Source organism: Schistosoma mansoni, chromosome W (assembly GCF_000237925.1).
Source record: "Schistosoma mansoni strain Puerto Rico chromosome W, complete genome".
Classification (NCBI taxonomy): Eukaryota; Metazoa; Platyhelminthes; class Trematoda; order Strigeidida; family Schistosomatidae; genus Schistosoma; species Schistosoma mansoni.
In genome coordinates this window covers 18,706,968-18,732,404 of record NC_031502.1, presented here as the reverse complement: position 1 = coordinate 18,732,404, position 25,437 = coordinate 18,706,968, and the positions used below count along the sequence as shown (strand labels likewise).

Here is a 25,437-nt window from a genome sequence, read left to right as displayed (position 1 = left end):
CTCGGCGCTTAATTTTTGTCAAACCATTCGTTCTAATATTGACGAATATTCGTATGAACTCACTCTTGTTATCGTTGTTTAAAGTTTTTTTAATAGCTAGTTGTTGGTCGGACATCGTACTATAGTAAGTGGGTTTCCTAGATCTAATTGTAACGTTTTGCAACTAAATATATAAAGGATATCTTTTTTACCTAAATTGCGACTTGCTACTTCTCAATGAGCTCATAAGCAAATCGTTACATACCTAGCGAGTTTAAATATCTGCTACTAGTTTCGACCCCAAGATTGTTTACAAAAGGTTTATGTTACTCCGTTTGCACTTGTAAGTGGATAGCGTGGGGCTGCTAACTGTTAGACCCTCTTTTTGTTTTCTCCCCATTTCTTGTCCTCGTCATTTAGGCTTCTCTGTATCATACTTTAGTACAAAAAAAGCTTAACGCAAAATACGAACCACGCTTTTCTACCAGAGTCCCTATCGATCCTATTTCTTATTCTTTACATCACACAGTCTCACATTGGAAAAAACAGGAGGCTAGATGGCCTGTGTTAGTACTGACGTTGATGATCTTTCAGTTGATTCAATCTCTTTTGAAAGAGTTGACAGATAGATTTGATAAATCCCATTCGTTGATGATTCAATGTGTACGTCAATAGTTAGCTGACAAGTAATTTGTTCTGGGTTTGTGAACTTTTTCGAAGTGTTCTGTAAATTCTCTGTTTTGGAGGACAAGGAAAATGAGGGCATATCAGATGTAAATTAGTCACTAAGCACTTTGAAAACCGTAATCAAGTCACCTCCAGTTCTTAGATGTGACAATGGAAATAGGTTTAGTTTAGCAAGTTGAGCATGATACGGGAGCTTCGCTATTCCAGGAATCAGCTTAGTTGCTGTTTTCTGAATCTTCTCCAAAGGCTCACTATCCTTCTTTAGGCAGGAGCTAGCCGCTTGTATGCAGATCTCAAGTTTAGGATGCACGAATACTGCATAAAAAGTCAAGAAAGTTATAGCGCCGATATGGCTTAGGGCCCTACGTATTGACCATAAAGTCCCAGAACTTTCGGTGGCTAGTGCACGGCAGTGTCCAGTAGTTTTTCAGTCCTGGCTACCGATGACTCCCAAGTCATTGTGTGTCTGAACAACAAGTAGCTCAATGTTATTCATCATGTAAGTATCTGTACGTTGATAACCAATATGCATCGCAATACACTTTGAAGTGTTTATTGGCAACTGCCAGGTTGGAGACCATTCAGATAATTTATCCAAGTTTTTTTGAGACCTTGAACTACCACCACTACTTTTTATTGTTGTGCACATATTGACATCGTCAGTGTGTAACAAAGCCGGTGATGAGACCAGGAAGGTCATTTACGAACAAGAGGAACAACACTGAACCAAAAGCTGCACCCCGAGGCACTCCACTTAGCACGGCTTCCCAGCTAGACAACTTTGAGTTCACCCGTACTCCTTGTTGGCGCCCAACTAGGAAGTCGTTTATTCACAATAATAGATTGACTCCGACCCCGACACTTTTTAACTAATATAACAGTCGGTTGTGAGGAACTTTGTTGAAAGCTTCGCTGAAGTCAATGTAAGCTACGTCGAAGAAATTGAATTTACCATTGTCTTTTTTAAAAAAAAAAGTGGAATGACTGATTGGAACTTGATTTTATTGTCATGAATTTAATTAAAGCTAGAATAAATATTGATGCGGAATAATATGAACTCATTATATTTCGTGGTTTCTCGTCAGCTGCTTACAATCAAATATTTATTGGAATTTTAGCATTGAGATAATAAATAGTGTGTCCTTTCAGAGTTGACCTTTAATCTCCCTTACTCCTATCAATGAGGACCCAGTTGTTATATTCAGAAGTCTTCAGAGGGACCATTATTCTGTTTGGAAAACCTGCACCAGGAGACGTGTTGGTTTAGTGGATATAAATGCCAGCCTATGTGTAGTGCAAGGTTCCAATACAGCAACAGTGATGTCGGCACTTGGATTGCATTGCCTGTCGAAACTTCACTGTACCAGCATTGATCTCGATTATCAGATAGTCTTAATCTCAAGCTTGTTTTACAACAGATTGTTGTCAATTGCTATCGTTATTAAATGTAAGTGCATTTTATATGTTTACTAAGGGAACAGCAACACACTGAGTAACAACGCAAAGCAAACGGAAATCATGCAATAAGCTGAGTCATCGTGACAAACTGTAAACAGCTTATAGCAAGCTGAAGTAAAACCTCAGTTAACTACAAATTCAAACGGAAAACAATCAGTCGGCTGCCAAACACATGGTATATACTTTAATTGAGTGCTACGTTGACGGTACTGGACATAGTAAAAATTTGAGTTCACATGACATATTTTTGTGGGGATTAATGGATCGGGAATTGAACTGGACTGAAATAATCTGAAGTACGGAAAATCAAAGTGCCTAGTGACCAATAGATTTCATATATGAATAACCCAGAAATAATTGTGATAAGCAGCATAATTGTATTCAACATATTGAATAGAGATTCCCAAAAGTGTTTAATAAAAACGCTGGTGGTTACAAAGAGACCAAAACTCAAGCCGACCCGAATTATGCACGTAGCAGTAATGTACAGTGTACTTATTGTTGTACACAAACATTGTATCAATACAAGATAGACAGTTCTGTAGTAATTTAAACAGACAAGGGTTTAGAATCAGTCATAAATGGATACGAGGAAACCAAATGAATTGAATCAATGTACCTAATAGCCATGTGGTTGTTCTGGTCTTATAGTAAACCACATGGGTATATAGTTGTACGAAACTGACATGTATAGAACCCCAACGAGAAAACAGTTAATTGGAGTTAAGGTTATACTGCTGATAACCCTAAGTATCATAATTGCGAAGAGCTCATGTTTCGAAGGAGCATCAACAACAGTTGTCTATTGTCACTGCTGATTACAAACACTACAACCTGGGATGGGTATCACAGTGACAAAATGTTCATTTAAATAGTAACTTGGAAATTATAGAAGTTTGGTATCAGAAATTACTATTTTATGAATTACAGATAAATGACCTAACTAATTAACGATGTATAAAGTAGACTAACAAGATGCCATAATAAACCTAATGTGCCTCAGACTCAATGTTAACTTGAACTAAATAGTCTACATTAGAGATTTATGGAAACATACAATAATTTGAGAGGTTAGTGTAAACATCCACACTTCTCAAAACTTATGATCAAACTAAATTACTGACTCAAACGACATCTACAAGTCTTGGAAACAGTGACTTATGACGAGATATCTCAATTAAGCACTCCTTCCGGGTATTTCGACACACCAAGACAACCCATTCAACTGAAAGGCATACAACGATTAACCGCTGATAAAAACTACAAGCCTTACAACGGGGAGCTTTCTTGCCATATTAACAAGACTACCTATTTCATGTTTTACTTAATAGTTTGTTCATCCTAGTAACACTAATGTTTCCTTTCTTAAAGAATCGCTAGCAGATAAATACTAGGTAACCATTTTTGTCTGATCAGATAGACAGTTTGTTCAACCTTATATACAATAAGGTTGACTGTGAGCCGATTGGTTACAGACATCATAAACAGACTGTCTTTTTGCGAGCACAAGTGAGCTGGTTATTGTCTCATTATATATTTTTACCTACACATAAGTACATTGACAATCTTCTCGTTAAATATGCAGTCTAAGATCTCATAAAATCCTAATTATATATACTAAGATCAATAAAAAAATAATAAGCGTGCTTGCTTATATGTAATTTTATGACAACAGTTATATTGTCTTATCAACTATCTTAGTCTACTTGATATACCTTCTTCTTTGACTTTGTTCTATACATATCGAGTTCTTTATGGTCGTTAACATAGAAGGTCTGAATTACTTTTGTTATTCATTTGTTAGAATAAATGCTGAAAATATCCATTTACCCAAAAACTATTAGAAAACTTCCCTGCTGTAATTGTAATCTGATTTTCTGTAAGGACAGTATAAAACATTGTTCTATGTGTAGATGATAGTAACGATTCAGCTTATGAATTACTTGGTAAAAACCTAGTATATTTCAGTTTAGATGATATCCAAATGTTCATATATAACCAATTTTTTTATGAGTTGTGACTTGTTGCGTACGTCGTAAAGTAGGATTACAGAGTTAGTATAAACTACACAGAATGTATCGAGCACGATTGATATTACATATAAGTCTGGTCCAGTGAGAAAAATAAAAAAAAACTATGAAATCATTTAAATTCCATATTATAAATTATTTACAATATACTGTGTCGTATTACGTGACCAAATCGCCCCTGAACCAATTTGGATGAGATTGTAAAATAATAGATCATCATTAGCGTCATTTTTCTGATTATTTAAAGGGATTGGGGAAGCTGAAGATAAGAAGTAAAGTTAAGCAATTACTATAGATAAAGCAAATTCTAAAACAGGAGTTTCATAGTAAAAATAAGTTTTTCAAGTGATTTATATAAACGACCAGTGACTTAGATAATATTTCGTCCAACAAAAGTGGTTTTAGTTACAGAACAGACTATACGGAAAAAGGTAAGTGTTAATGTATGGATAATTCTGTTGTGATGTGTGGCAACTGGGATCAAATACACATTTAACCCAAAACTTACTGATTGGATAAAACAGAGGGATGGGAATCAACACAATATGTAATTTACTGGGAATTTCCGAAATTAGGAAAGTGAAAACTTGGTGACGGTTTAATAATCGTTAACAACCAGAGTTAGGGAGATATACGCCGGCCTTTCGGATTCCAGAAAGATGCTCATTTAGAACCACTCTCGAACTCCAGCGCAGATGTAATTTCGCAGAGCTACGTGAAACAACCGGAAATACTTTTGTGGTGTGGGCCACTTATATCCACACAAGTAGTATATAACGATGGTCGGGCATTGAGTGTATTTCAGTAGATTGATGAGAAGAGAACGGGGACGGGACGCAATCGGTATGAAAATGCATAAACAATAATAATCAGAAACGATGGACTGATATTTTTAGGAGGAACAGTCAAGATTGAGACAACTGATTGATAGTTTTGCAAATTAACTGTTTACTGTATGGTTGTCAGATTTTACTGAGACGTTCTGTAATTTTGTGCCTAAATACATTCGATTGTCCCCACTCGTGTTGTTATTCACTACACTTTGACCTCTTGTTATACACATATATACTTTAGAGTATAAAAATTAACGAGAATGTTATGAGTTGGTAGTGAGGGTAAGTTCATGTATGATGATCGTAATCACTCTACGAGAAAAATAAGTGAATAGCGTGATAAGAAATTCTGCGTGCCACACGACCACCGGTTTTAAGTTTTTTTATATGTCAAGGGAGTTTAAACTATGTAAGAAAAATTATTAACAACTCAGTATCTATCAAGAAATTTCAATTAAAGGAATGGGTTGAAAATGTCATCTGTAAGACAAATATATGGTCTAGTTATATCAGGGCGCTGCATATGTAGGCAAAACACAAAAGAACAATCCAAATAAAATATATTTCCCAATCAACCATTGGTAATTTAAGGAAATAGTTATCGAAGATGAGAATGCATGATGATTGTGTCACATCGAGAATTGACAGAAACTAAAAATGAATTACGATCCAGAGAAAACAATGGTCCAGTGGCCCATGAATTTTTGGTTGATGACCGTCCGTGAAGAAATAACCTTCACAATATCCTGATTAAGTGCCGACCACTAATAATCACCTGTCTATAAAGTTAGTGACTACTGGCTTTCCTAATGATAACCAGTGCTTAATGCTTGCTAATTTCAACTAACAAAGCTTAGTGTTCACTGCACTAGCTCAGATAAATTCACATTTCAGCAACCTTTAAATCGGTACACTACTTGATCTTATTCTTTTCTAATCTTTTTCCTATGATTGGTATCACCGTACATCCTTAGTCTAGCTGATGGTCGTTTAGTATGCTAATGTAATGTGCTGTAATTTTGATCAGGATATACTTGGTTCACTTGCTACTAAGTTCTTGATTAGTCAGTTACCTAGTATGAAGTAGAACTTTACCGGCCATAACAAGGAGTATAGATATAGCTAACAACAACGGAGGATAATCGAATTAAAGCACAATTTACCTAAACTCGATAATTAATATCCACTGGTGGCTTAAATGGTAAGATATTACCTTAGAAACTTGGACGTTGAGTATATATACCTCTGAAGAGTTACAACAAGATATCACACTGAAATCATCTATACCCTCATAATTTTCAATGATTCTTCAATTAATATTTGGTCATCGAGGATTATAAATTTTAAGTAATGAATTTCCATAAACATCATCAATTAAAGTTAAATAATAAGACTTGTGAATAAACTGGGATCATTTCTTAGCCTCACATCCAATCTTATCCTCCTCAACGGGGTTTATATTTTCCGCTGAATTCGACTCTTTGGCTTCTATAATCGCTAATTCATTTTCTCCAGAAAGATGTGGTCTACCGAGAGTTTCTATCTTTTGGTTTTTACGGCGGCTGGTAACAGATGGTTGCCTAACAGCAATGTTCTCTGGTGGTTGGGTTGAATCGATTTCTGGACAATATATACCCAAAAGACGAGTGACATCACGCTGCAAATTAAATGTTACCAAACAAACAAATCAATAGGTGTGTGCATGAAAATATTATTGGAAAGCTATAGTTACAACAGATTTAAAAGTCGAAACGAACTAGTCCCTTTGGTAAATTTGGATAACGAAATAAGACGAAGACATTAAATAGGAATACTGTGAAACTATTCGCTCTAATTTAGACGAGAGTTCTTATATATGAAATAAGACGAAGTTTATTAGAACTTTATGAAATAGTGGCGAAGTAAGTTTCGAACACTCTGATCATACATTAACTTGTCAAGACATTAATATGTGAAACTGGTTTGCGTAAGTATTTTATGATTCACATTAATTGATTGATAACTTAATTGTTATTCATAAAAAAGTCAGACAATTTCCCCTTTGATGTGAATTTTCTGACAATGAGCAATTCACTTATGAGGGCGAGTACTCCGACAAGTTGATGGAATAGCTATAAGTTAACACTCAAGACCACAACTAGCTGGTATGTTTATGGTACATACAGAAAATTCAATTATAGACTAAATTAAAAAGATGCCCTACTTAAGTATACAATAATTAGAAGACGATGTGAGTCTGATTGAGCGCATTTCTGTACATCAATATTTATCTATTCTCCCATTGGTTGTTAACTCAGACAATCAATAATTTATCCACAGTTGATTAACGCTCATAAATATACATGGACTTTTAACACTCACACTACTAACACACACACACACTGGTTTCCCTGTATACTTGCTTTCTTAGCGCTTGCGGATCTTTACTAATCGTTAACGATAAACTATCTCTACAACTGGTGTTCTGACTTGTGAATAATCTCGAGTAAATTCATAATACTAATAGAGAATTTAGCCTGCGTGAATGCTCAGTTAACGGGATACTATTTATTGTAGTCAGATATAGAGGAATAAACCTCTACAATGTTCATTACTTATGCGGACAGATAAGTACTATGTAGCAGGAATTGGATTAGAATGTTTACCAGCAGGAGTGAAATGAAATGAGGAAAAAAAACGAAGAGCAACAGAATCGGAAGAATGATGAAGTGTGGAAAGGATAAATTAAAGGAGATAAGCAAATGATGTATTTAATGTATGATTTTTATATGCTACAAAGCTACTGTTTGAATTCGCGTGAAACAATAAACTGATTTACCGTACCTCAGTATTCGTTTACTGCAACAGTATTCAAAGAATCTCTAATTTTGTTAATATCAGTCAGCTACAACGTAGGGCCAGGTACATAAATGCACCGGTACAAGTTGCCATACCTCGTTAGCACAACAAAATGAACACCGAATTCATAGAAGTAGTTAATTTAGTGGTGGTAATATATAAAAGAAAGATTGTTTATAAGGATATACTACAGGAAAAAAGGCAGATATAAAGCAATTTTAATCCCACGGTTTATGTAAAGACAAAGAGTGTATACACCTACGCTATTGTGATCGATTCTGAGCCATGTCAACCAGAGTCTCCAACTATTGGTTACGATAGTCACGCGGACCCCAACCAGGTAGTCTGGATCTACCAACATGGCTCAGACTAGAGGTTAGTGACTTTAAGCACTGATGCCATGTTTTGGTTTGGCCACCCCTAACTCTCAACCATCCCCTACACTAGTCAGCATTGCGCGTCGTGGTAATCGGTGTTCAGGCATACGTAACACGTGGCCCAACCATCTCAGTCGATGAAGATTCATGACCTCATCAACTGATTTACCATCGTTCCCTAATACCCTGCGTCTAACCTCACTATTACTTACCCGGTGATCCCAGCAGATGCGAGCAATATTTCTAAGGCATATGTCGTCAAATACTAGTAACCTACGAGTATCTTCTACTCTTAATGGCCATGTTTCGCAGCCGTAAAGTAGAACAGAGCGAACTGCTGCGCAGTATACTCGTCCCTTAATTGACAGATGGATATCTCGTCTTCGCCATAGGTGACGTAAGTTGGCAAATGCCAAACGAGCTTTTTGAATCCGTGCTGAGATTTCGTCAGACACCAACCCATTAGGGCTGATCAGACTTCCAAGATAAGTGAAGTTGTCCACGTGTTCGACTACTTCACTCCCTATCCTTAGTTCAGGTGTTGACGCAGACCAGTCCTGGAGTAACAATTTACATTTGGATGGGGAGAAACGCATCCCAAACATCCTGGCATTATTACTTAGTTCTAACAGAAGACTCTGCATTTTGTCAGCGTCTTCACCAAACAGGATTATGTCATCTGCATATTCTAAGTCGATAAGTGAACCTCCTGGTAGAAGATCAATTCCTGAAAATTCAGTCGACGAGTGTTATTTCCAGCAATAGGTCTTTAATGAAGTTAAACAAAAATGGGGATAGTGGACAGCCTTGACGGACACTACTCGAGGTTGTAAAATCATATGACAGTTCGCCATAAGCTCTCACTCGACTGGTAGTGTTCGAGTAAAGAGCCTTCACAAGGTTTATGTACTTCCTAGGTACACCTTTCAATGACAGACACTGCCACAGAACCTCTCGGTCTACAGAGTCAAATGCTGCTTTCAAGTCAAGAAAAACTATCATTGTCGAACGCCGATAAACATATCTGTGCTCTAAAACTTGACGAATGGTGAATATGTGGTCGATACAGCCACGACCAGGTCTGAAGTCAGCCTGATTTTCTCGTGTTTGCAGTTCACGAGTCTTAGTTAGGCGCCCGATAATTATTGAGGCAAGTATTTTAGATGCTATGTTAGTCAGACTAATCCCTCTATGGTTATCACAGGATGATTTTGGCCCCTTCTTATATATTGGGACAATCAGAGATTGTGACCAGTCAGATGGGATTACGTCCGTCTCCTAGATTTTAGCCAGAATATTAGTCAACCTAATCGCTAAAATTGGACCACCATATTTAAAGACCTCTGGAGCCAATCCATCAGGACCAGCTGCTCTTCCTCGTTTCAGATTATCTGTAGCCTTTTGAACTTCAGTTAGAGTTGGGAGACCTACTTCAATGTTCCATTCAGGTTTTCTGGGAATAGTGGGTAGTTGTGCAGTAGCTGAAGGCCAGCTAAACTGATCCTTGAAGTGTTCCGCCCATCGTTCTAAACGTTTGGGTTGAGAGCAGATAAGGGTTCTGTCTTTTTCCGAGATTGTCTCACTTACACTTGACTTCTTAATTCCGGTTTCTTTTATTAGTCTGAATAGTTGCCTGGTGTTGCCTACAGCCGCTGCCTTTTCCATCTCTTTTGCTTTCGTTGCCCACCACTGCTCACGATCGTTCCTTAGAATTTTGGTTAACCTATATCTGATTTTCTTTCGCTCTTCGTCGTGTTCAGAGCCTGATAGGATGAGTTTACGCGAATCCATCAGCGAAATAGACTTAGAAGAAATCCACTGGTTTTTTGGAACCCTATGGTTTAAATAACTAATAGATGTTACTGCTGTTTCCACAGCTGTTCGTACGTCTTTCCAAGCAGCATCTGGGTCAGTCTCGTTTACAGAACTGCCTAGATGTGAACTCAGTTGTTTCTGGAATTTGCATTTGGCTTTCTCGTCCTCCAGTTCAATCCTAATGGGTCTTCTTAGTGTAGTTTTTCTGCGTCCATTGAGGCGCAGACAAATGCGCGCTCGTATTAAAGCGTGATCAGAGTCTAAACAAGTATTCCAATACGAGCGACAATCTTCTATTGAGCCTCTCCAACGATGACTGATGACAATATGGTCTATTTGAGTCCATCGTTGGTTTGGTGCAGGTGGTCGCCATGTTAGACGATGTCTCTCCTTATGCTTGAAATTAGTGCTTGCTAAAAATAAACGATTGTCTGAGCATAGTTGCAACAGACGATCACCATTATCGGTTCGTTGAGCCGGAATACTAAAACACCCACCTAAATGTCTTTCTGTTTGATTTAAGCTGCCTACCTGGGCATTAAAGTCACCCGCTACGACTACTATGTCTGAGCGCTTAGCTTTCTGAAGAAGCTCAGAGAGCTTTCTGTAAAAGTCATCTTTCACTTCATCATGGCTGCAGTCAGTGGGAGCGTAGGCAGAAACGACGAAAAGGCAACGACGTGTGTCCCTATCCTTCCGAGTTCTTACGGAGCCATTTAACCGGACAGCACACAGGCGACTGTTAACGGGGATCCATTCTAGTAGTGCCTGTTCTGTCCTTGTCCTTAATGCTATGTCTACACCTGCAAGTCCACGAGAACTAGCCAACGGGTCGCCAGATACACGGAGGGTATATTTCGTAGGCTCTCCATTTTGGCGAGGTGAGGTCAAGTGAATGACCACACTAGGATCCTGCATGCGTGTTTCGGAGACACAGCATACATCAATGGTACGAGATTCTAGGGTTTCAGCTAAGGAGGCCTGTTGACCGATTTGACTTAGGGTACGTACGTTGAAGGCTCCAATGTGTAGTTTGGAGAGAGGTTTTAGTAGACCTGGGACAGCGTTTCGCGCACTAGAATCGTTGGCCATGGTGACACTTGAGGAGGAAACCGAAAGAGGAAGTTTAGTGTTGAAAGTCAAGGTAGAAGGAATAGTAGGAATTGAAGAAGGAGATTGATTATGAATACAGTGGTCTTGAGTGCTGTTAGAGGTATGAGGGCAGTTATCACTTCCCGGGTGCCCACACCGTGGAAGGGTTCTTCTAGGGGTACCTGAAAAGGAAATTGGGTTAGAAGTGGTCTTAATGATTTAAGAGCGTGACCGCAGTGCCCAAGGGACAACTGCTTGAGGTCGGTCACACACGACCTTTTTGTGGGTAGTTTTTGTGTTAGCTCCGTTCTTCAAAGGACCTTACCGCTGGAGACGGATATCCGTGGGATAAGGCGAGGTGTGCATTTTTAGGGTCGACCTTTTCTAACCCCACCCCTCCTTGTGGGAAGGCAGCATCGCTGTCATGCTGGTTGTCTGAAGGAAACACCTTACTGCCGTCACACCTCTGTACAGTCAGTAGTACGACTTCGCCTTCGGACCTTGGGTTTGCTGCTTTTAGTCTCACCGCTCTTCAAACGACCTGCCTGGCATGGTAGGACCTTGAGGAACGATTGTTCCATCCAGTATAGCTCGATTGATTCATCACGATAGGCAAGCCCGACCACCACGTCAAGGTAGCAGCAACGGTCGAGTTTTGTTAATATAACCCATGAAGGCCACACTATCCAGTTACTAGTGACTAATGGTATATGTACGCTTCCTATTTTTGAAAATAATGATGTGAAGACCATAGAAAATTACTCATATTGTGAGGCTTAAAATATATGTCGATACTAGTAAGGTTGGTTGCTATGGCAACTTAAATGAAGAAGAATGAACATTTCCATGACAGATCACTATTCTGTCGCAAAAATAAAGATTCACATGTTCTTACCTCCGAAAGCGATTTTTCAGATACTCGACCGATTCGACTCAGTGTTTCTGGCTTCATAATCTCACTTGAATGCTCACTGAGCAGATGTCGCCATGCGAGACTTGAAGCATTAAAACCAACGCAGACTGTGCTGGACTCCGATCGACACCACGGACACACATAAAGAGGTAGACCCGGATGCCTACCAGAGTCTAGAACATGCTTTTTTAAAGCATCTAGTTCGCTAGTACGGTGAGGACAATGAGGGCACAAATATGGCCTAGCCCCAGCGTGTATACGAGCATGACGACGAAGATTAGAAGATGTGGTCGCGCTGTATTCACAATAATCACAAGAAAAACGACGACCTGTAAAAATACAATAAAAATCAGATAGTGAGTCTTGTAAACGAAGTTTCAATTAAACCTATAATGTAATGTAACGTCTTTTATAAGGAACATGAAAAAATGATTTTGGAATCATTTGATTAGGCAAGCGTTTAAACAAAATATAACATAAAGAACTATAATAAACACGAAAATACTGGTGAGGGACATGTAAAATACGATATTCACACCTTGACCATGAATAATTTTGTGTTGTGCAAGTCGACCGGCTGTACGGGCTTGATATGAACATCCTTGTACTGAACAGGAATAAGGTCTATCAGAGGTATGTGTTGTCATGTGAGCTATAAGATGCGAGTTTGATAAGAATGCTCTACCACAACCTGGAGTAAAAAAGAAATGAAGATAAATATGCTTTTAGTCTGAAACTTTATGGTATGCAAAACAATATGAATATAAATCCACACTTTTAACAATTAATAATTTAATTCATTCACAGTGTACAGCTTTCAGCAACACTATGAAGGCTGGCGATAATGACTAGCTGGCCAAACCAAAATAGATGAAACGATATTCGGACCTACAACTTCATGGTTGAAAGCCAATGCCTTCAGCCCCACTCCAATAAGTACAAATAAGGGGGTGACTTAAGGTGTTCCCTAGAGTCTGAGAAACCCCCATCTAAAGTACAAAGACGGTCGGTAAGATTTTTTGGAGCACATCGTTTTAATCTACACACCGATATTAGAGTAGCACTGAACGACTCAAAGTTGCAACGCATACAGGTAAAAACTGTAACTTCAAAAACATATTGAATTCATTAATAACTTTGTAGATAGATATTTAGGCACTATTTGAACTACATGGGGAATAATTTTTTTAGTGAGGGATATTAACAGGGTCAGTCAAGTCAACTACAACGTAGGACCAAGCACATAAATGCACCGGTACAAGTTGCCATACCTCGTTAGCACAACAAAATGAACACCGAATTCATAGAAGTAGTTAATTTAGTGGTGGTAATATATAAAAGAAAGATTGTTTATAAGGATATACTACAGGAAAAAAGGCAGATATAAAGCAATTTTAATCCCACGGTTTATGTAAAGACAAAGAGTGTATACACCTACGCTATTGTGATCGATTCTGAGCCATGTCAACCAGAGTCTCCAACTATTGGTTACGATAGTCACGCGGACCCCAACCAGGTAGTCTGCATCTACCAACATGGCTCAGACTAGAGGTTAGTGACTTTAAGCACTGATGCCATGTTTTGGTTTGGCCGCCCCTAACTATATTAACAGAGAGTAATTTCAAAGTTCCACAAATATTACAGTTTATCTAAGATGAAACTTCTTGACTTACTAACACCTGGTAGGTTCTATTTTCAAAGACACTGTCAGTACTTATCAGCTTTTGCATGTAACAGTGGAAGGTTTGTTGCAGTATAAATTCCTAACACTACATTTGTACTGATGTCATACATATTTTCCATACGACGTTACTTCTTAACATATAGGTGGTGACGTTCACCAAGTAAATAGGTACTATAGTTCTGAGAAATAAGAGAGCGATTCCTTTTTTCATTTTCACTAAGATGCAGTTTACACAACTAAATATTCAGGTGTACGAAAGTTGAGAAGATTGAAACTCTTGGAACAAAGAGAAGAAATTGAACAAAGTTTTAAACGTCAATATTCTAAAGTATTGGGATGAATAGTAAATACAACTGCTGAGAACAAGGTACTCAGTAGATATTTCAGAACCAACATTTGTTATAAGAAAAGCAAATTACAACAGCTGTTATTTACTATGGAGGACACATTAACGCACAAGAACACGACAAACTGTTATATTTAGATCTTTATCTCTTTACCGAACGGTATATATCGTAAATAGATATGACTAAATATACATGAAGTGTAGTGAACAGAACACGACTGGGGACAATCGAAGTATTTAAGCAAACATTACAGACTATCTCAGTAAATTCTGAAAACCATACAATGGACAGTTAATTTGCAAATTAACAACCAACAGTCTCAATCTTCACTGTTTCTTTTCTAATTCCATTGTTCGTGCATTTTCCTCCCGATAGCGCCTTGTTTCAGTTCTTTCCTCATCGGTCTTCTGCGAAAATACATTCTATGTCTGACCAACACCATATACTACTTATACGGATATAAGTAGACCACACCACAGAAGCACCAACTAGCCACATTAGATAGCGTTGTTCAAACACATAAAAGTGGCAGTCTAAAAACTATAGCAATTAAAAATGTACACATTGAAGTTTAATTACGAACTCATGATTGACAATGCAAATACAGTGGACTACCTAACAACAGTCATATAGAGAGCCGATATGCATAGCTAGCTAAGTAAGATTTACAGTTAAGCAAAGTATTTTGAGTTTTTGTTAAGCTTTAAGATAACTCCAACTGAGGTTAACGGATGACTACATTTGCTGTGTTTAAAAAGAGACTACAATCCCACCTAGACCGGAGAACAGAACGAAAGTCAGAGACACAACAACCGCATAAGCTAAACTATTCACTGAGTGCCAGCCCTGCTAACTCGAGGGAGAAGACCACAATCAAACGAGAGAAATGCATATTCCACAACTCAGGAGTATATATACAGTATTAAAATGTCCTTGGAAAACGTCAGAGGGAAGTAACCTATTGGATTCAGTAGAGAAATGAATCCCAAGCATTCTTGGAATATTGTTTAAAGAATTAAGAGCAAAGAATTTAATATCCTTCACTGTTAACAGTCATGCGTTACCACCGTTAAATACCACAAAGACATATTTGGTATAAAAACTAGGTGGATAGGGAAAGGACAAAGTAGTCTTTTATTTCTGCATGGGAATTTTATCAAACATTCATCCAACAAGCTGAATAGAATTATTTTTTTTAAAAATTGATAAACTCGTCCTGCCACTTTATTTGCTGATACTGAAATAAAAATAGGTTAGTATAAGTTGTGAATCATCTAAAGTATGCGGAGTCCGTTTTGGACACATTGGAAATATTGTTTACACATTTCAAAATCTATTTACCATATAAGTAAAGTCACTTAACAGTCCAATGTCTGTCAAATACAAGATCCCTAAGGACAAAATATATGCCTATAATGATCGGATATAATGTATTACTTCAAAATATTTGAGTCGCAAGTTATCCAACTATTTCATAGACCCTTAACACTTCGGATAAATACAACTATGAACATTCGAAACAATATACACTTTGAAAACATGATAGTTCACTTCATTTGTTGTTTAATCAAATGACTTTTTGCTTGCGAAACAGTCAGTCAGTGCCCCCAAATGCCCTGGTACGGCGGAGAGTGGGGAGAGTCCGCTCTCCCATGGCCACGAGTATATAGCCTCTGTCAGGAAAGTCCTACTCACTGCCTCCTCGTGGCAGGGGTGTTGTTTACGAAAGTGAGAGGACGAAAAGCGAATGTCCGGCGCTTTAACCGGGTTGGTGGATGTGGAGGATCCACCTAGGGGAGTTGGAAAACCCTGATTCCAAACCAATGGTGCACACGGCCTCTAGTATCCTGAGGGAACAAATGGTGAATCAATCGTTGATCACCGGCTACCATGGGACTGCATCTCCTTACGATGCTCCATTGCCTTGTGGACTAGATCTTTAGGTCAAAGGCTCCGGGTGTGGTCCCCTAAGAAAACCACCTACTTCAGTTTGGGTACCTGGGCAGTATCCCAGCCCTCACACAAATCAAATGAGATTTGTGAGGCGCATATATATCTGATGCTTCCTTGTACCAATATTCATGTGTTTAAATAAATAAAAATAAAGTCAGTCAGTCACAACGTAGAACTTCGTTTATTTATTTATTTAAACACATAAATATTGGTACAAGGAAGCACCAGATACATATGCGCCTCACAAATCTCATTCGATTTGTGTGAGGGCTGTGATACTGCCCAGGTGCCCAAACCGAAGCACGTGGTTTTCTTAGGGGCCACACCCGGAGCCTTTGACCTAAAGATCTAGTCCACAAGGTAATGGAGCATCGTAAGGAGATGCAGTCCCATGGTAGCCGGTGACCAACAGTTGGTTCATACGCCATTCGTTCCTTCAGGATACTGGAGCCCATGTGCACCATTGGTTTGGAATCAGGGTTTTCCAACTCCCCTAGGTGGATCCTCCACATCCACCAACCCGGTTAAAGCGCCGGACATTCGCTTTTCGTCCTCTCACTTTTGTGAACAACACCCCCGCCACGAGAAGGCAGTGAGTGGGACTTCCCTGGCAGAGGCTATATATTCGCGTGGCCATATGAGAGCATTTCGAGAGGGAGAGCAGACTCTCCCCACTCTCGGTCGTACCAGGGCATTTGGGGACTAGAACTTCGTACGTACGTACATCAGTTCGAGTTGCAAAACAGACGTTGTCATACAGCCTTTTTGAGACAAACAATAAAGAACACACTAAAACGTATTGATGCAAACTCACTTTTTTCTTTACACAGAAATGTACGTTGTGAATGAGTGTAATAGATGTGACGGGTGTACTGAATATCAGTCCTGAATTTCTTTCGACATATCTCACAGCAGAACCTTGGCTCCGAATTACGATTAGAACAGACTAAATGGAAAAATTACAGTAAAACAATAGGTACACTATGATCACGGAAAAACATTCCCATTAAGACATCACTTTCTAAGCTTTTTATGATGAGCAGACTGACAGTAAAATTTAGTATTTTCTTCCAAATACTTCTCAACAGCTTATGTTGCAGACAGCTTTAACCCGTGTAATTACGAAAACTAACTGAAAATTCCAAAGCTAAAGCTTCTTGAGTCTTACGTGCAGGAAAAAATGCAACCAAAACAGAAAACCCAAAAGCACCATTCATGTAGTAAAATTCAGTGACACGTTCACATTCGTGTGAACGAACTAGCAACTTACAAGTCTAATATAAAAGATTGCTATTACCAATGAGTTCTGAGTCTTATCTTTACTGGGAGTAATCGTTGGAGTCAAAAAATAATCTGATATCACGAAAAACAATTTCCATGACCAAACACTAATCTTCTAAAATTTAGATGAATAAAAGACAGATAAAACTCAAGTGCGTGGTATGGTGGTTTTTACTGAAAAATTCACACTATATTGCGAAATAACCAGTAAAAATAGTGCACTAATTCACTAAAGATATCTTTTAAGCGTTTTTAACTGGTGACGTTTGAAATTTTACTAAAATGTGTGGTGAAAATGTCATTCATAAACTCTCATTATTGGATATCAACGATTATCGAGACAGAAAATTTTAGAAACTATCAAATGAAAGTCACAGTAATATATATATATGACAAATTTACGATTTCCGCCTAATAAAATATACAATGTAATACATATGCCATTGTTTTGTAGTCGCTTTAAGTCAAAGCAATCACGTTTACGGGGACTAGACTTTTAGACCGCCCATTTTATGGGAAATAGAAATGTTAGTTATCTTAAAAGATTTGAGTCTCTAGTCCATCAGTTTAAAATCTGGTGCTTTGACTAGTGAGAAAGTATCTCACCAAGACTTCAAAACTTTCATAGATGGTCATCCCCAAAATAAAAAAATCTAATCACTACGAACATTGGAATGGTAATCATACCTATACACACTAAACTAGCTACTATGGAACTGCATTCACCGTGAGTATATTCAAAAGTTGATGGTTAGTTCGTAACTGGAAGAGAGATACATAAGTTGTGCTAGATTATTACCTACCGCTTCACCTAAGCTCTGTGAGTAACGACCTCAGGGTTATTTGAGTTACATTGCTAGATCCAATACAGGTTCGACAACGGAAGTTCATAGCGGGTATGCCACCTATTAAGAAGGCAAAATATTCGTTTACCAACTAATGGACGAGTATACTGAGCAGCATTTCGTTCTGCTTTACTTAAGGGTTGTGAAACGTAGCCGCTAAGAGTAGAAGATACTCATAAGTTACTAGTATTTGCTCACAGATGCCTTAGAAATATTGCTCGCATCTGCTGGGATCACCGGGTAAGTAATAGTGAGGTTAGACTCAGGCTATTAGGGAATGATGGTAAATCAGTTGATTAGGTTGTAAATTCTCACCGACTGAGATGGTTGGGCCACGCGTTACGTATGCCTGAACACCGATTACCACGACGCGCAATGCTGACTAGTGTTGGAGATGGTTGGGAGAAAGAACGTGGCATCACTGAATTCTGGTCTTAGACATGTCGGTAGATGCAGACTACTTGGTTGGGGTCCGCGTGACTATCGTAACCAATAGTTGGAGACTATGTGTGACATGGCTCAGAATCGATCACAATGGTGTGGGTGTGCACACTGTCTTCTCTTAAACCGTGAGATTAAAATTACTTTATACCTTTCTTTCTACGAACCAATTATTTCTCCCTGTGTTATATACTTTTACACAATCTTTTATACGTTACTACCATTGAAGTAACTACTATGAATTTGGTGATCATCTCGTTGTGCTGTGTGGTAACTTGGACTGATGCGTAAATATCCCTGGTCCTACGCTGTAGATGAGTAACTGACGTGATAAGAATACCTTGATTAAATTACTGGCCATAGTGTCCATCTGAAAGTTAAATACTGTTTCCTCGCATTAATTTATAGTCCTTATTTCGTCCTATTAAGTAGATGGATATTCTAAAAAAGTCGTCCACAAATTATAGTCTCGCCAGAGATTGTCTCTGGAATTTCGTCTAAAGAAGCAGCATGAGCTACTGAATATTCCCAGAACCCACAGTAATAACACCTAGCTCGTCTTTCAAAGAAATTTCGTATCTCTACGATAAAATGTCCATGACTTATAGAGACAACCTGGACTTTTATTTTCATCAACAAAGGGTAACAGCTGCTATGTCGGCCTTGAAACGCTTAAAATTATGCCTATACCTAATGGTCTTGAGTGCATTGGCTAAATCTTCTCAAGATGAAGCTTGAAGGAGCTTATTAGAAATGTTTAGGGCTGAAACATGTAGAAACAATAAGATTATAAAATTTTTATCTAGCAATAGTTAGTACATACCTTCAGTATGATGTTTCAGTGTAAGGCGGGATTTAAATGACTTTGAACAGCGCTGGCATATTGGTCTGTCGGTTTGATCTTCAGATTCATAACTGATCGAATGAACCATATGCTTTTCAAGATGATGAGCATATGTAACTTACAACATCCAGTCGTCGAAGGATCTGGAAAAAATACCATAGGACGATTAAACTGATGACTTATTAGGCACATGGTCTGTAGTAAGGCTTAACAACCCAGGAGGCTAACAACGACTGGAAATGTGTAACGCTTAATATGAAGATGCGCCTTCGTCAATTGCAGATTGCTAACTGCATTTTCCTTCAAATGGTTGAGGACGGAATAGAAGAAGCTTTTGCTTAACGGGCTTCCGTGTCTAGTAGCAGTGGATCACCCATACCTCCAGGCAAGAACCTAGGTATATTAACGATAATAGGGGAAAAAAGAAATTGGCAAATCATAATAATATGTTATCCTTAGTCCTTGAGAATAGGTCAAGTTTCCTCTTAAAGGACTCCTGGGAAGTCGCTTGGACTAGCTCAGTTGGCAGCGAATTCCAGCATTTGACAACTCTTAAGGAGTAGAAGTTGTGTCTACAGTCTGTTCTGCTATGTTGGGTCTCCAGTTTTTGGGTGTTACCCCTCAGATTAGTGTTGTGACTAAGCTTGAGTAGATGTTTAAGGGGATGACCAGAAGTATTAAGGATACTGCAAGTCATAAGAAGGTCACCTCTAAGACGTCTGTACTCTGACGGGTAAAGGTTAAGTGATTGGAGGCGCTCTTCATAAGGATTGAATTTGATTCCCCGAACTGATTTCGTGGCTCGACGTTAGATACGTCCCAGAGTGTCCTTATCCTTTTGGAGGGAGGGAGGAAACACTATGTTGGAAATACTATGTGGAAGGTTCAACCGTCAAACTGGCCAAAAATGCGCTCTAATGTTACCAGTGCAAGGTTTGCCTGAAATGTGTTTTTGTCACAGTTCGCATACGACTTCAGGTCATAGGGTACCAACACTCCTAAACCTTTTTTGACTTGGGAAGCTTCTAGAGAGAAGTTTCCTAAGTTGTAACTATAGTCTGCAAGATGTCTCAGATGGACTACTTTGCAATTCGAAGTGTTGAAGGTAGGTCCGTTGTCGTCTGCCCGGCTTTGAAGCCAAGTCAGATCCTTCTGAAGTGCTAGTATATTCTTTTGGTTACGCATCTTTCTCCAAAGTTTCACATCATCAGCAAAAAGCAATAAGTTAGATGAAACTTGTTGAGGAAGATCGTCAATGTAAATCAAGGAGAGAAGAGGTCCTAGTATTGAGCCCTGGGGGACCCCACTAGGACATTCCATAGCTTGAGAGAGAGTGAAGTTAACCCCGACCTTAAAATGTCGGTTTTCTAGATATGAAGCGAGCCAGTCAATCAGAGGTGGTTTGATACACAATCGTCTAAGCTTATTGATAAGACATATATGGTTGACCCTATCAAGAGCTTTTGAGAAATCAAGGTGAATGACGTCAACCTTCCCCTTGCGATCAAGGATGATTGTCCATCTATCCACCGCAGTCAGCAGGTTTATCAAGAATGACCCTTTCTGAAGCCATGCTATTGGGGTGAGAACTTTAGGGATATTAAGTATTCGTGTATACTGTCGTATATTATGGACTCCATAATTTTAGAAGGTATGGAGAGAAGGGCCACTGGTCGGTAACTTGAGGGTTCACTGCGTCGACCTCCTTTGAAAAGTTTGCCTCGGCTTAGCGAGTGTGAAAACATTACGCTAAGTGGTGTTGCCAGGATTGAAGCTGCTTCCCTCGGTATAGCAGAATGAACCATATCCGGACCAGGAGAAGTGTCTTTTCTTATGTGCTGCAGTTTACAGAGCACTAGGTCAACACTCAGGTCCACTTCGGAAAGTCCTGTACAGGTGCAGGTGAAGCTTTCGTCAGTATAGTTGATGTGGGTCGGCTGAAATGTCTGAGAGTATTGTTCAGCCAAAAGATTAGCAGCATCACCGTCGTTGTTGGTCGGACCATTAGGACCTAGCAGCTGGGAAACTCCAGTTTTGCCTTGTAGAAGAGAAGCTGCGTAACGGAATAAGCCTTTCGGATTGGAGAAGAATTTATCGATAAGCTTGGTCTGGTACTAAAGCCTGTCTTCTCTTATTGCCTTTGCGCATATGTTTCTTATATGTTTGTTTGCCTGTACGCGCCGTTGTTATCAGTTCGTTTATATTCGGCCCAACAGTGCCTTTTGTGGCTTAGCAAACGAAAAGTGCGGTTCTTGATGATGGTAGGTTGTTTGTAGCTTTTTGGGACCGTTTGAGGAACTGAATGCTTAGTGGTACATAAGAGCGTGTGCAGTAAGAAATCCCAATGAGCGTCCACTTCAAGTTGAGGGTGAACATCCCAATCCACTTGTTGTAGATAGTCATGTAAAGCTAACACATTCAACCGTTTGAAATTCCAGCGTCTGTTGTTGGTGGAATATCTTAGCTCAGTTTTGCTGACAAAGCTGAAGGATAGGACAGCGTGATCACTTTTCCCCAGGGGAGTCAGAGTTGAGGGGTCGTCGACTAGGAATTCTTCACTTGTGAATACCCAGTCTTAGCGCGACGGTGTCTGACTGTTTCTCCAACTTCACATTTTCGAATAATCCCAGATCATCAATGAGGTTGAAGAACCGAGCTTCAGTGGAGCTGTCACCTCCAATCTAGGTATGTTCCACGAAGTTGATTCTAGGAAGACTGAAGCCCCCTGGAATCAGGATATAAGAGAATCCGAGACGCGTAGAGAGAGTTAATCCTTCCAGCAAACGATTGTCTTACCCGATGTCAGCAGAGGGTTTCCTGTAGATGACCCCGACTAGACACCTCGAGGTGGTAGACAATCTTACTGAGCACCATACTGATTCATCAAGATTGAGAAACTCTTGGTTGTGAAGTTGGTTCGTCTCCAGGCATGACCGTATGTATAATGCTACCTCGCCCCCCATTCCAATTTTCTTGTCGTTGCGAAACAAAGACATTCCAGGTACTGCTAACTCCTGGTCCGTAAACTGAGACGATATCCAAGTTTCGGATATTCCTATCAGATGAGCATCATTGGCTTTGCTAAGTTCACGTAGCCCATCCATTTTGTTTGGCAAACTCGTGGCGTTCATGTATAAGCAGCCTATGCTTTCAACTTGGAAAGCGTAAGTTTCTTCCTGTGTGTCTATATGGGCCTTACGTGAGTGGACAGGTAGCCTACCTATACAATGTTCTCCGAGTTGGTAGTCTCTGTCCTTTACACGTTTTTTATGATCAAGACAATCCACAAGTGGAGTTGTCAGCTCCAGCTTGCGTTTGTGCTTGATCTTGTTGTCGTGTGGCCTACCCTGATACATATGGATGCCAGTTGGCAACCGTAGTCTATTGGCACGAAATGCTTCCAGAGCTGCAGCCGCCATATGGGAGGAGGGGAAGGTTATCTTCATTAGCCGGGGTCTAGAGTTTCCATCTTTCTTGGCTAGTCGCGTCATCTGTTGGGTCAGTATGTTCTTGCGTTTCAAGGAATGCTTGATGAATTTCCATTCCCGAATATCAGAGTTTGCTTGACCTGGGTCCATATTTTTGGGTACACCTTGCACAATTACGTTTCTTCTGCGGAAAAACGCCTCGCGAGATTCTTTAGGGATGTTCCGGATGAGATTTCGCTTTGAACACGGTATGTCGGGCAGTATTCTTACGTTTCCATCGGCTAAGTTTGCGTGATAATTAAGAGTATTTGAATCATAACATTAACTAGGAATCCCATAAATAACGCAATTTAATCAAGAAGTATTGGATGAACTAGAATGAATGTATTGGATTCAAAACGAAAAGAGTCATCAATGCAAAAGAATCATTGTTTCATATAAACACCATACACGCTACAGCTTAAATTGGGCTCAAAGTGTCTGTAATCGATCATATGTCTTCTTCTTGAGTTCATCCTGTGTCTTTCCGATAGTGTATTGATTAAAGACTCTGGTCGGAGATTATTCCCACAATGTTGTGCACCTTCCACAGACTTCAAATACCTCATATTGGAACGAAGAATTCTTCTTTTTAATAGCCTTGACAGAGTCTCTTTCGTCACAGAGTGTTTAGCATTTCTACATTGAAGTAGAACTGTATATACTCCCCTCTCCAGTTCATTAAATGTTTAAATGGCAATAGAATCAGTAGAAGTTTTCAATGTCCTGACAAAATTTTCTACCTAACCATTAGATCAACGGTGTCTGGGAGCAGTGAACAGATGCCTGCACCCTATACCATTCGACCAATTAGTGACTGCATCCGCAGCGAAACGAGAGACATTACTTTACTTACGCCTGTTACCCGTCGCGGAGGAGCACAGGCAACACACCAGCATTATCCATCCAACCCTGTCCTGGGCGATCCTTTCCAGTTGTTATTCATCCTTTTCATATCTGCTCCCATTTCCCGACGTAATATAGTCTTTGGCCTTCCTCTTTTGGGTTTCCCTTCCGAATTCCAAGTTAGGCATTGCCTCGGGATGCAGTTTGGTGATTTCCTTAATGTATGTCTGATCCACTTCCAACGTCTTTCCCTAATTTCCTCTTCAACTGGAAGCTGGTTTGTCCTCTCCCATAAAACGCTGTTGCTGATGGTATCAAGCCAGTGAATGTTGAGTATTTTGCGTGGACAACTATTTATAAATACTTGTACCTTCTTGACAATGGTTGTAGTAGTTCTCCACGCTTCAGCTCAGTACAGTAGGACTGTCTTGACATTCGTGTTGAAAACTCTAACTATGGTGACGGCTGACAGTTGTTTTGAGTCCCATATGTTCTTCAATTGTAGAAATGCTGCCCTTGCTTTGCCAATCCTCGCCTTTACATCTGCAACCGATCCTCCTTGTTTACCAATGATGCTTCCCAGGTACGTGAATGTTTCCACCTCTTCCAGAGTTTCGCCATCTAGTGTGATCGGTTTGGCGTTCTCCGTGTTGTATTTGAGGATGTTACTTTTTCCGTTATGTATGTTGAGGCCTATTGATGCAGAGGCTACTGCTATATTAATTGTCTTCGTCTGTATAGGATAGAAGGGTAAGGTCATCTGCGAAGTCTAAATCGTCTAATTGATTATGGGGTGTCCATTGCATTCTGTGCTTTTCCTCAGGTGTCCAGACTTTCCAACAATATCCTACCCCACAAAATAATGTAGTGTCCTTACGTCGCAGTGTTATGAACAGTTTTACGCCCCCAATTTGTATTATCCTTTTATATCTCGCGCTTCTGTTATTATATATGAATATTTTTGAATAAACTACTCGACACACATTGGTCTGGAGAATATACAACATCTGATACAATAACATCAGGATGGGGACTAGAATTCGACTAATCCGGAACATATTTGTCACATTCATTGGCGATATCTCTAGAGATAGATCCATTGTGACGTCGAATAGCATTTGATATGACATCAGAATCTGATTCTTTTGAAATATTTAACTCAAATTCATTTAGAGTTCCATCAGACAATTCATCATCAGAAAATTCAGCATTTATCAAAACTGAATCCGGTTTCTGATCACGATTTGACTAATTCAACACATTCTCAGAGTTGTAAGAAATTTCATCAGAAATATGTGAATCAGGATGACAAACCATAACTGGTACACGAGAAATCTGAAAAGTTGGCTGATTAGAAACTTTTGTCTCACAATGATTCTGGGGTTCATTCAACTCTGGTCTGCTGTGTGACTTTATACTGCTTCTAGAAGTCTTGGATAAAGATAAGTGATCATTGGGAACATCCAACTTAATAGGATCACAATCACGAATTTCAGCATTAGTTACAGCGAAATGAATCATGGTATTACAAACTGACTGACAGGTCCCAGTTTTACCACATTTAGAGCATTTAGGATTACGGAATACACATGAATTACATGGGTGAGAGTTTCCACAGAACAAGCATTTACCAAACTTGTGCTCATCTTCGTGAACTGTTTCACAATTTAATGAAAGGTTATTTGAATAACCTTGATTACGTATTGC

The 25,437-nt window shown here is 39.3% G+C and overlaps 1 protein-coding gene across 2 annotated transcripts; it reads right to left on the bottom strand.

Annotated features, from left to right (window-relative positions):
* Positions 1–4,039: 4,039 nt before the first annotated feature.
* On the bottom strand, positions 4,040–19,505 carry Smp_012030.1 (putative zinc finger protein; the record flags this gene model as incomplete). 2 transcript variants are annotated; one of them, XM_018788861.1, is made up of 6 exons in its annotated part: positions 4,040–4,413; positions 6,416–6,644; positions 12,005–12,351; positions 12,561–12,713; positions 16,821–16,952; positions 19,397–19,505. In XM_018788861.1, 6 exons carry the CDS (start codon positions 19,503–19,505, stop codon positions 4,283–4,285), a joined length of 1,101 nt encoding a protein of 366 aa, XP_018654362.1. The 2 variants fall into 2 exon arrangements, with proteins under 2 accessions (XP_018654362.1, XP_018654363.1); XM_018788862.1 differs by lacking the exon at positions 19,397–19,505 and having other exon boundaries at positions 4,283–4,413; positions 16,821–17,011.
* Between the last annotated feature and the right edge of the window lie 5,932 nt (positions 19,506–25,437).